The sequence below is a fragment of the Salminus brasiliensis genome, chromosome 3 (genome assembly GCF_030463535.1).
Source record: "Salminus brasiliensis chromosome 3, fSalBra1.hap2, whole genome shotgun sequence".
Taxonomy (NCBI): Eukaryota; Metazoa; Chordata; class Actinopteri; order Characiformes; family Bryconidae; genus Salminus; species Salminus brasiliensis.
The window spans coordinates 22,108,529-22,122,101 of NC_132880.1; the positions used below are offsets into that span (position 1 = coordinate 22,108,529).

The window sequence follows — 13,573 nt, forward strand, 5'->3', positions numbered from 1 at the left end:
GGGTCTTGTTAGATTGGGTAATTTCAAACAGCTGAAAGTTTGTTCATTTTGCTAATACACTTAATTTGCACTAGAGGCATTTACAGTAACAGTAAACTTTGACCATGTGTGCCCAGATGTTTGCCTGCTATTGGGGTTTTGAAATGGATGTTATACTGGTTTTACTAAAATGCAAAGAAACAGTGGAGTGTCTACTATTGCAGTGATTTACAGTGTTAATTTTACACTACTGCGTTTGGCAATTGGAGAGTTTATGTTCTCCATGCATTTGGATTATCATGCATGTGGAATTTCTGTTTGTGAAGGCTTTACCAATGATTGATTCTCATAGGATCTTTTACGCTGTCCAAGGCCGTTTCGCATTGATGTATATATGTATTATGCATGAGTCAGGCCAGCAAATCAAGCCAATGCAACCTATTTAAATAATACTAATGTCACCATATTCAATCATGCATTTCTGCAACAAATGATTTGCTGACATTGATTATCGAGGTTGGATTTAAGCCAAGGGTTGGGAAATATGGCCATCTAATGATATTTCTAAATCTGGGTTAGAGTGGTACAGTATGCTAATGTATAACTTTGTCTCAAGTTCCACGGCGATGCCTCAACACTATCCACAGTTATGATATTAAAAAAAAAAAAAACCTTTACAGACAATCCCAACTGTCACTTCTGAGTCGGTATTTGAATCACAGGAAGAGCATCATTCCTACATTCAGTCCTAAAACATAGCCTACATCCTGTTCCCTCTAGAACAGGATACTGGCTCTGGGTGTAACATACAGCAGTGTGGACACCTGGAAATTACTCATGTAGTACAATCAATAAATCTTTATTCATTATTCAGTAACGTGTAACTAGGCTGAGTTTTCCAAAAGTGGCTTAGCACAAAGGTGATTCTTAAATGGTCGAGCGAGCATTACGCTGAACATTCTCTCTACCGGTTACGACGATCTATAATGCTCTCCCAAGAAATGGAATACGGCTGCATGGGAACTGAGACGAACAACATTTGATGATGCAAAGCCACACACTAGCTTCTGGCAGTAGTCCTTAGGAATCTTAGCATATTCCTCATGGCCAGTGGCCTCCAGTTCACTAACATTTTTGTGTGTGCTGCTGCAACCACCTTCTTCAAATCCCACCAAAGATTTTTTTTATTGTGTTCAGGTGACTATGCTGACCGCTCCAGAATTTTCCAGGACTTCTCCTGGACTTTGAGGTGTGCTTGGGATGGATAATTGTTCTGCTGGAAGGTCCAATAATGCCCAAGCTTCAGCTTCCTCACAGATGGCATGAAGATTTCTCCTAGGGTTTCCTGATACTTGACAGAATCCATCTTGCCCTCCACACACTGCAGGTTTTCAGTGCCAGATGAAGCAAAGCAGCCCCAGAGCATCACTGAGCCACCACCATGCTTCACTGTAGGCAGGGTGATCTTTTCAGCATATGCTAACATGTGCTTCATAAGTTCCCTATAGAAAGTCTTTGGTGGGATTTGAAGAAGGTGGTTGCAGCACACAAACCAAAGAATATTAGTAAACTGGAGGCTGTCGCCTATGAGAAATGGGCTAAAATTCCTCAAGACTGCTGCCAGAAGCTGGTGTCTGGCTATGCATCATAACAGGAAAAGGTTGCTCTACAGCACCTACACTGTTCATTCAACCTGAAGTTATGCCCTTGGTTTCGCCTTAATTTCAATATCTTGCAATTGGTACTAAAGTAAAGATGGATACTACCCAGCCAGTAACACAATGTATGACCGCACAGAAGCGAGACAGATACAGTTGTTGGACCTTTTAACAAGATCTTGTGGTCAAAACTAAGGGTTAAGAGATGAGAGAGTACTGTTAGCATGTATGAAGTACTGCATTTGTGTTCTGCAGAAGAAGAAAATTGATGGGTTCTGACAGACATACTGACCTACTTCTGGGCCATTCATTATGAATGTGTCCTAGGTTTGTTGCTAACAAACCGGGAACTGCTTAATTTCCATATCATATATTTCCCTCACTTACATATACTAACTTACAGTACTGTTGAGTAAATATATCCCCGGCTAAACCAGCAGCAGACCCACACCGCCCAGAGATTTACAGCGAAAAAGACACAGGCCTCTTGTGTAGTCAAGCTTGGAGGCCATTACCTTTTAACTGCTCATATCTCAGATCGGTTACTGTCTGTCGTACAGTTCTTAACCCTATGTGGCGGCGTGTGGGGTGAAACCGGACCCGGGTAAGCAATCAAGAACAACACACACTCCAGGTGTAATGGATTCTGTATGCTAATGCGGCCGTGTCCCTTTCCCTCCTCCTATCCACTTGCAGAACGTGGAAAGGTCAGCAAAGGTTACTCTAATCCCATTGAGTTAAGGTCTCTGTTTCTCTGCTGGCAGAGAGGAGAGTGAGGGAGTTGACTCTGCCCTCTTCTCGCTCTCTCTCTCTCCTTCCTGGCCTCACTTCCACCTTCATCAACTCCAGCACTATGGATCATCTGTGCAGACCTGGCTGCTGAAAGGACGTCCTGCACAACAGGTGAGTTAGCACACCTGTAGGACTACAAGATCTAACGAAACCCTTTACCTAAATTGAACCTGCTCTGATTGATAGGAAAGTACTTGAGTAAAAGTGAAACTGCAATAGAACAGGGACGGGTAAAGGAGGACTGGAGTCCAGCATGGCTTGCTGATATCCCTGCTCGAGCACACCTGTTGATTTCAGGTGGGTTTGAGCAGTAAAATCACAGAGCTGTGCAGAAATTCCAGCATAGGATTTCCCACCTCTGCAATATTATATTTATATATAAATATATATGCTTACAAATCCATTCCCTTTATATACATGCAAGTTATATCAAGTGTCTGAGCTTTAAGATGCTTCATGCACAAAGTAGCCAAACTCTTTCTTGAAATCCAGGTATTTTAATCCAATAACTAAAATAATATGCTGATCAAATATATCTTTATATAGCACCTTGTTGCTGTCATGCCAAATCCCTTCATCTCCATTTTTTGCATTTTTTACATTTTAATCTGACAGTTATTCTTGTGTAAAAATGTCATGTTGAATGGACCAATAGATAAGCTCCAAATGATTCTCATTACATTTTTTATCTGTTTCTGCAAAGTTGCAATTTTGGAGATGCTGGGTTTTTGATTGACCGTAGCGATTTATAGAACATACTGTACACTATCGCAAGTTATTGTGGTAGTGTCCAACCAGACCTACCTATAGCTTCATTAGACTCTCAGTACACTCAGCAATTTACTGAAAAACTGCAGACTGATTAAGTACCAGTAACTTGAGATATACAAGTGTAACGCGATGCTTCTTTCATTAGGTAGTTGATTTACTGAGTGTTGACGGTTTTATGCCATGAAAGAACAGTAGTTCCTGAAGTTGTCGTCATGTTACATGGAAGTTAGCGTAGCCCTCTTGGTGGGGGCCTTTCAGCCTGTTGAAAATGTAATGCCTGATCCACAACATCTTAGTAGGGCAGCAGATTGGTGAGATTATTCACCCAACCACAATCTTTGACTTTGACAATGGGAGAGAAATGATAGCCTTCCACGAGGTTCCACAGGGGTCAATCCTGGGTCCTGTTTTTTCACTATGCATTCATCCCTTGGGAAATTAGAAAGTCTAATTGAATGTAATCAAGTTATTAAGGATTGAACATTACCTACTACCACCATGATCAATTATACCTATTTGAGCTATACCCTCATTTCTACTGTGGAAGCACACAACATCGTAAGCTCATATTTACTACTGTCCTTGCCAGAATGTTACCCTACTTTGCATGTCTGAGGATGACGGAGGGAAGGTGGGGTTTCACTGTCATCTGAGAAATGTTTTGAGACACTTGTATCTACTTGTTCTTTTTTTGTTAAGATGCTTTTTGGAAACCAAGAAATAAAAATGATCACACCACTGTGGGAAGCTATTCCTTCTGAATGTGTACGTCCTTGCTGTGGCCTAAAGTTTAGAGAAGTGGGATTGGGACCAGGATTATCAGGCTGGTTCGATTATCTGGACCCAGGCAGGAAGTTGGAGTGGAAGGATGAAGAAACAGCACCTTATCCTTCTCTAACATTCACAGCTGAGATACCCGTGAGCAAGGCACCAAACCCTCATTTGCTCCCTGGGTGTGGAGGGGGCTACCCACCGGTCTGGATGTGTGTTCCTACCCTCCATTACTGACTACATTAAAGTTTACATGGAATCTAACTATTAATCTTGTCATAATAATAACAATAATAACTATTGCTATTACTTCTGCTCAGCATACAGATGATTATATCAGTACACCTGGGCATGACTATGACTATGACCGTTTTGCCAGCTTAGTTTCTATTTATATATCCAGTGGTCAAACACAGTCTTGGTACACTCCCATTACAGCAATGTACATCTTATGTGACTTAGGAGTTATTTTCCAAGCTAAAGTAATCCTCTGTTCTTCCGACAGAGTCTTAAAACAAATAATTATGTGAAAATGCATGTCTTCCTTTACATGATAGTTTGAAGCCTTTGAGGCATGGATTGACTGATGAGTTTAGCCCGACTGGTGCTGATGGCCAGAACTCAATACTCTAATTTTATAAAGGCATATCTTTCACAATGTACCAAAGTTAGTTGAGGTGGACAGTGGATTTCCAGAGGTAGCATTACATTTTTCTAGTTTAAACTAGTAAAATTAGGGGTTAGGCCAACAATCCCTGGTTTTCTTTTATTTACTTGTACCCAGCATGTTGATTAAAGCTATAAAGTAGATGATAAGTATGTTTTATTTTAAATATTAACATATTAATATAATAACAATTCAATACTCTCTTTTTTTATGACATGGGTCCTTCAATGGACCTTCTATCTCAATTATCTCTGCCCTTTATGCTTCTTTTGTTCTTTTTATTGGGCAGCGAATCAGTAGACATATTAGCTAATTGCAGGAGAGCAGGATCATTTTACTTTACCCCCCTCCATCTGCATTTGCCCTTACCTTACAGCAGCGTACAACAGTGCAAGCATGTTCATTTTGAATAGGCAGAGTCAGTTTCTTTCTGGACTGCTCCTGATAGGCAACTTCATTGCCACCAGGGATCGTGTTTCCCCTCTCTCGCTCCATCCGCTCCTCTCCTCCAATGCCTCATTGCCACTCCCTTCATCCATCTACCCATCGCGTCTCTGAGTGTGCCATGTTTGTGTGCTTGCCTATGCTCTGAACCCTACTTGAGTTACTGAGGTGCTGAATAGGGCAGATGACTGGATGGCATTATTGATTAAGCTCCAGGTGCCAAGGGGAGGTTGCATGGGTGAGCTGTTACAGATATGAAGGATAGACGGATAGAAAGGGTGTGTCAGAAGATGTGTCATGCTGTGAGAAGGAAAGCTGGAGAAATCAATTTCAGCAGAACTAAGACCGGGAAACTGAGAGTTTCACCTCATCAACAGTTCCAGACTTGAATTCCTTGGATTCCTGTAACTAAGAATAACTAAGGTTAAATTGTTAACCTAACCTAATATAGTTACTGTAACTCTGTAATTCTGCACCTAGAGCCCTTCCAGCTTCAAGTATGGCTCAGCTTGACCCACCATCCTTTAAGATCCAAGTAATTACGAATAATTTCACCTTGTTACTGTCTATTTTTACTCTTATTCAACAGCCATGAAGTTGGTTCTTACTCAGACTGTGTATATTTCTAAGCGAAAAAAATGAGCCCTTGCTAATGTAGGTTGGGATGAATTCACATGAATTTGTGAGGCCCTGTCGTAAGCCCAGGTCTTGCAACATCGGGACTCTCGTAGATCCTGCTGAACTTAAGAGGCAAGGGGCAGAGCCTGGGAGGAAGGAGAGAGAAATGTGACATCACTTCTAACCTTTTAACACAGGTGGATGCTGATGATTGGCTGAAAGAGGTGATGCTGCATGAGTCTCTTGGTAGAGCATCCTTTTCTAGTGGGGCTTGCTGTCACTGGAAAAATGTTACATTCAGTTCTTGTACTGGTAGCATTAAAGCCTCTGTGTTCAGTTGAATTCTCTTAAATTCTATTAGCCATGAGAGAGTGATCTATTGTCTACACAAAATGAGTATCCATGCCTTTATGTCAGTCTTATAAATTCTTGTGTTGTTAGATATAACTAGTGCTATACTGGTCCTTTTCATTTCAGGTGATTGAAATGGATGAGCCTGGAATGAGAAATGGAAGACTGGCTGGTCTGTGCTCAGGATGAGTGCCAACCAGGCTTAAGGGCACACACCGAGAAGATCACATCACACTGGTACAGAGCCAAGGATAGTAGGCTTTTACTACGGCAGTGGGAGACCTAAGAACAAGCCTTTGTGTTACAGGTGTGTTACAGACTGTCGTGTTCCTCAATGGACCAGCCAGCACCTCCAGTGTCTTGGCCAGAGGTTGATGTGGACCTGGGCTTTGCACTCTTCTTCCTTTTCCTGCTCTGCCTCTTCTTGTTCGGCACGATTGTCCGCTGCGCCCAAACAGTTATCGATCCTTACGGCGCAATTTCCACCTCCACCTATCAAGAGGAGCAAATCACGAACTGACGGTTGCTTAGGCCAATCCCACACAGCACCTATGCTGCAGGGGTTAGGCCTGGATTTCTGCGAGGATCACTTTTATAGAAGGTTCCTCACTGGAGGAACTGTGTTCATGGAGATAATTAGGATGGTACTGACTTTTTAAGCTCTTTGGATCCCTTTGCTCCCACTGTTTGCAAGCAATAATAAAGACGTTTAAGGACCAATACGTTTTTGGCTATTATTAGTACTAGCTGATCTAGCTGTTCTAATGTTAGTGACAACCTATTGCATTCCTGGAACCTCAGGTAACCCAGGTATACCCAGGTATACCCAGGTAAAAAGGCACCAACAATAGAACACAGAGTGGTATGCAAATGTTAGGGCACCCCTAACATTCTGTTACTGTCAAAAGGTAAGTGAGAAGAAGATGAACCGATCTCCAGAAGTTATTTTTTAGCATAATTTTGTACAATTACAAAAATGAAAAAAATTAAGGCATCCTTAAAGCTCTCAGACCCCGTTGACACCTGGTCACTTCATGCAACTTGAGTATTAGGATTATATCTAGACTAGGCAAAGCCATTTAAAATGCAAAAGTGTAAACACACCCTTAAACCAGATACAAATCCCATCACTCAAACCACTTCAGGAGGTGGTCTGAGACTCACGTGAGCCACATTATAGCAGTGTAAATGTGTCCTTCTCCAAAACTCCTTCCAGTACAACCCAAACATCTCCCCTTGCGGTACTTCGCTGGGCACGTGATCCATGTCTGAAGATAATCGTGAAGGCAGATCCATTTAAATTTACCATTTCCGAGAGCACGGGAAGAGGCTGCTGAACGCATCAACTATGCAACAACTAGTTGATTTATAACAAGCGGGTTTAAAATCTCATCAGGATACAATCCAGAAACTAGACTCATGAAGTGGCCAGGCATGAACAGGGTCTCAGCAGTCAGCGTCCGATAGCTTAGTATTGGTAGAAAGGCCCATCTAAATCCCTCTGTGACGGATTTGCAACCCTTGCTGCATCCTTAGCACAATTTCTTGCATTCAGATGTTTTAATGAAATCTCTAAAACAAGCCTGACGTGTTTTGGAAATGTCAGAAGTTAGAATCGTCAGTTTCGGTTGCAGTGAGGTCAGCTCAGCTCAGGCTCTGTTTGCAGAACAATGGGTGCAGATTTTGATTTTAAGAACACCTCTATGTTTAAGCATGGGGGTCATGGTCATGCTTTGCTTTGCTTTGTTTCAGACAGTGGCATTAGGAGCATTTCAGTGGTAGTGGGAAGAATGGATTCAATTAAATTTCTCCAGCCCAGAAGCAGTCCTCAACACACCTCACTATCCACAATGGACTACTACCTCAAAAACTGCAAACTGAAGCTTTTACCAATCCTTTGACCCAAACGTCAATCAGAAACATGTGGATAAACCTCAAAAAAGCAATGCATCCAAGATGGCCAAAGAATCACACACAACTAGAAGCCTTTTGCAAAAATGATAGAACAAAAAAATTGTTTACAGGCTCTGCTACTTGCCAGAGGGTGTATTCATAAGTACTGACCATGCAGGTACCCTTTTGCTTCGGGCTATTTACCTTGTTAACTGCAAAAGAGAAAATAAAGAGTAATCTTGCTTAAAATATTCAAGACCTGTGTCATCTTTGACTTTAATGTCTTTTTAAAATTAAAGCATTGTACACTCACTCAACTGTTCATAATAGCAGACATTTTGCATGCCCTTGTATACCTGCAAACCTGTCCCAGGTGGCTGGTATATGTGGTGATTGGAACAAGGTATGGAGCTAGGTATGGATCTGCTGAATAAATAGTAAGTATGTTATCACATACAGAATACTTCATAAACATTACCACTGAAAATATAGCCTGCAGTTGTAGAACATAACTTTTGTGATGAAAACATATAATCTCCTCCTGTATCCATGTCCAAAGATGAAACGAAGGATATTGGAAAAAAAAAAACGACCATTATTTATTTACTTATTTATGTATTTAAAATTTTAAAGACCTATAAGGCCTTGTAATTTGTCTGGTAAGCTTTCTTGGTAAATATTTTATCCATACGATGAAATGTACATATAGTATCCCAACTAGTAACTTATTCAATATATTTTTTAAAGCTACAATTGTGATTTAAAGTTTACACTAATGCCATAGCAATATAAAGGAATTTCAGTGATTTATATAAACTGATTTAAAGTGATTTATTTATCTTTAGTGCATTTTGGGGGGGGGGGGGGGGGTGTTCTGAAGTCAACACAGGATCAAAATTATACATATATGGTGAGATATATATACACATACACTAGATAATTAAACCAGTGGTGCTAAAATATTTAAAATGTCTTTTAACTTGCCAAAGCCAAGACCTCTTAACTTCCAGTTAGTGATCACGATTGACTATTGCTGGTAGCTTCTCTTTTCTATGCTGCTGCAACTGCAGAGGTAATGTATGCAGTCAAGTGAGTTTTAAATCGTCATGGACTGAGCAGCTGCCACCCAAGACGACATCTTCAAGGAGTTTGCCGCTGACCACATGGACAATGAAAAAGGCCTTCATGCAATTCCCAGGCTTCCTTATACAGGAATAGCTATTCCTCCTTATGCCTTTTTCTCTTTGGTCATTAAAAAAAACTCCACTGACCTACAGTCAGTAATAGGGGCTGTGCTATCGCAACACATTAAAAATGTCATTAAAATTCCATTACTGTCCCTTTGTTCCCATAAGGTGACACCATGTAGCCTCTCAGGTGTGTAGTCATTCCCACCTGTTGGGATATGATGGAAAAAATACAGGGAGTATCCATTTGTAAGGGTGGCCAAGAGTGACCCCCCTCCACCTTCTGACTGCCCTTCAGCTACAGTATACACTTGACTTACGCTGAGGTTGCAGTTGTGTGATATTATCGTGTTAAAAATGTAGTACCAACTGTTAGAAAGCATTATGGACTTTCATCTGCTTCAGTCACTTGATCATTTTATTGCAGACTATGTAATGCTAAGTAAGTAGCATCTCAGTGGGACAAGGATAATTTTAGCAGCAATTCTGTAATTTATAACTATTAAAAAATCATTCTATTGTTTTTACATCAGGCTATCATCACTGAATATGTCAAAAACAGGAGTATTGTGCACATTTCTATATTCAGTAGGAAATAAACTTTTCCATGACCCTTGCATGCAAGTCTTGACATTATGGGTAGGCGATTATCATTCATACGCCACATATATCTGCTATATACTTTATATAAAGTCATATTAGTACTTCATAACATTTCGGTAATAAACATCTCAGGCACCATTGTCTTGCTGAAGTACTTGTGGTTTGGTAGCTCGTACAGGTTTGTATTTCTCTGAATGTCTTTTCACCTGTATTAAATGGAAGCAGACCATTCACTGTTTAACAGGTTGGGCAACATCAAACATAATATATTACTGGAATATTAATATTATTTTTAACAACTTTTCTCAGGCATTTTATGTACATCTGTGTAACTTGTAAAATGAAAGACTAGCTATTAAAGAGGACACATGATCATGACCACAGCTATCTGCCCTTTTTGGATTTATGATATAGTATAGTATTTCTGGGAGACAGATATTAATATAATAATTGTTCAGCAACATTGTAAAGGTTTAGGAGATGTTCCTCCATTCACTTGGAAGTATTGCAAGGCATGTGGTTTAAAATGATGTTTGAATATTTGTCCATGGTTGTGGACGCCATGCATGAAAAGTGTTCTATGTCTGATATATTTAATATACTATATAATTTAGAATTGTTGTACAAAGACACGATAATTTACTTAATATACAATATTCAGTATTATTGTTTCTACAAGTTGACCTGAGGTGGGAAGCGCCTTTGGGTTAAATGGTTTGGCTTGCAATGAGACATTTGTTGCTGAATTCTGTAGTTACAAATATCACATTAGCATGATCTGGGTCATTTTAAAATTATCCAAATTACTTCAATTACTCCAATAACTTATATATCCTCTTTATTCCCATAAGTCAGTCAAGCTGGCCCAGAAATTGCTCTTAAAGGGGGGTAGTCCATCTCCATGGACAGCCAAAAAAGGGGCAAGGTGATTCTCAACAGTTGGCTAAAGAAGCCTGCAAGCTGCGATGCAGGGTCAGTCAGCGGCAGGCCTGGCGGGCCCTCTAGCTGTTAAAGAGTTGTTTTTTGGCTGTCCAAGTACACCTCAGTGTAATGTAGAGTCACTCCACTGAGCAGTCCTGCCAGTCTCCGAGCTGCAATGTAGAGTCATTCCAGTGGCTGACTCAGCAAGCCTTTGACCTGCTAAATAGAGTAGCTCCAGCAGGCAGCATGTGAGCATTTAGAGCCATGATGTAGAGTCACTCCTGCAGCTGGTTTGATTTACTAAACTGGATGGTTAAGGACTCTATGGTAGCAGGACAAGACAAGGACAAGAGATACTCCTTTACCCACTTCTTAAAACTGTTCATTTCTCAAAGATTTTAGAATAATCAAGTACATTATTGGAACATATTGTGGGTAAAGGGATGATGAATTTACTCTACATGCCACCGTGTTTCCTTAAAAAGAATGAAGAAAGTTTGCATTTATTTGACATTGATTCAGAAATGTTGTCATCTCTTTGTCTTTGTCTCTTACGGATGCTTTCTTCTCAACTCCACAAATGCCTCAAAAGGCATCAAAAGGAGTGTTATACAAGATGAGAACAAGCACCTGTTCTCTGCACTGACAACACACAAATAAATGGAGAACAAAATAAGCAAGAAGACAGATCACCAGTAAGAGTCAGAGTGTGGAAAGAGTTTCAATTGATTTAGTCGTCTTCAGCACCACCGCCGCATTCACACAAGAGAGGAAACGTTTCGCTGCTCAGACTGTGAGAATAGATTTACTCATCAGAGTGGTCTCCAACACCACCAGCACATTTACACAGAAGAGGATCTGTTTCGCTACTCAGACTGTGAGAAGAATTTCAGTTTTCAGAGTTATCTCCAGACACACCAGCACAATCGCACAACTCCAATATCACACTGGCGCATTCACAGCAGTTAAACTATATCATTGTTCAAATTGCAGAATTTGGAAGAGTTTTATTCGACCAAGTCATCTCCAACAGAACCAACACATTCATATAGGAGAGACACTGTGTTTTTAATCAATTGAGTTGTCTTTAAGCACACCAGTACATTCATACTGGAGAGAAATCCGTATCAGTGCCCAGACTGTGGGAAGAGTTTTAACCGACAGAGTGGTCTCCAACTACACCAGCATCTTCACATGGAAGAGAACCCCATTGACTACTCAAATAAATAAAATACAATCATTACAATTTATGTTGTTCAGCAATAAAAGAGAAAAAATAACAAAAAATGATTGCTGTTTACTGGACTGTGTTACAATAAAGTGTATTGCACCCTGTATGTATGTGCCTGTGTAGCCACAGACCGAAAGAGCCTAATGTAGACATGACAGCATTTGAACTAGACCCTGGAACTGTGGAAGGGTGTCACCTGGTCTTAAATGGCCTGTGTTTTTGTGCACTGAAGACTACTGAAGATACTAGGATGCACTTTATGCAGAAAACAAGACAGTGGTGCTCTGGGTGAGTGTTCTACTGAGAAGCTCCTGATGCCAAGCATTCATGTGGACATCAATTTGACACGTGACTCCAATAGAAACATTATTGTGGACCAAGTACACCTCTTGGCAGTGATGTCTCTTTTAAGCAGGATAATGAGCCCTGCCATACCTTATACACTACTCTGGAATGGTTTGAGGAACATCATGATGAACAGTTTCCAAATCCATTCACACATGGAAGAGCAGAATGAATAAACAGAATTAAAGTTTGTGTTGAGGGTCATACTAATTAATAAACAGTGGTCTGACGGTCTGATGATACTTTCCCTCTTTGAAATCCTGTGCAGTTTTAATACACTAGTGACTAGTGGCAAAGATTTCATTTCAACAAGGACACATTAGGTGTTTACACTAATGATTAAGCAGAACTCAAACACATAAAAAAGATTAAATTTTTTAATTACAACTCATTCAACTCATTTGATTTAGATTCTGCTGTGAAATAATTCCAGAAATACTGTACTGTTTTATTATTCAACATCTGCTGCACTTTATCTAATTAAACCAGTCCAATTACACTGTCTGTAATGAAACCTGCAGCTGATCAGTGTTTATTAAGCACTTACAGTATCCTCAATATGCTTAGTAAAGCTTATTGTTATCACAAAAAAAAACTTATCACAATATGATAAAAAAATTGTCATATTGCCCAGCTCTACTCTGACTGATTTTTTTTCTATGCTGGCTGATTTTGAAATACTGCTGTAAGGATTTGATTGCATTCAGCCACAAGAGCATTGGTGAGGTCAGCATGATTTTGGATGACCTCCAGCCCCCCTCATTTCGATAGTGTTGGATGGCGCACCATCATTCCAGAAAACACAGTTCTCCACAGTGCTCCACAGTGATGGCTATTCTTTTATATGTAGGATATCTGGTACACTGTATGTATTGACAGTTTAACCTTTAGTGTATAAAGACTAGGGTACAACCTGGTGTCCCCAGACTAAGATAGGACGCTCACACTAAACAAACGCAGAATAAACCTCTCCCTATATCTCTAGTCTCCTGACTCTTCCTTCTGGCTCAAGAATCAACTATACAACAACAGCTCAATGCAGCGATCCCTATACCCCTCGGGCCCATGCCTGACATTAGGCATGGTGCCAATAGGTTCATGTGTTTCTGCTCCAGAGAGTCCTATTCTATTTGTGGTCCTTTTAAAAAGTAGTCTTTAATGCATTCATTAAAATGTGTGTCCACAAACATTTGGACATATGGTGTATTTATATAATATACATAGCCAATTGTAACAACCAAAACAACAAACGGTTAAAAGCAAAGTCTCCATCTGTGCAAATTATTGGGCATTACTTTATTATGGGAAAACCCTCCAAACATTAAAGGGGACATATGTCCTT

The 13,573-nt window shown here is 40.2% G+C and overlaps 1 protein-coding gene across 1 annotated transcript; it reads left to right on the top strand.

The window, feature by feature from the left end:
* The first annotated feature begins 6,385 nt into the window (after positions 1-6,385).
* On the top strand, positions 6,386-6,571 carry LOC140551278 (cortexin domain-containing 1 protein). The gene has a single exon (XM_072674673.1). It carries the CDS (start codon positions 6,386-6,388, stop codon positions 6,569-6,571), a length of 186 nt encoding a protein of 61 aa, XP_072530774.1.
* The last annotated feature ends 7,002 nt before the right edge of the window (positions 6,572-13,573 follow it).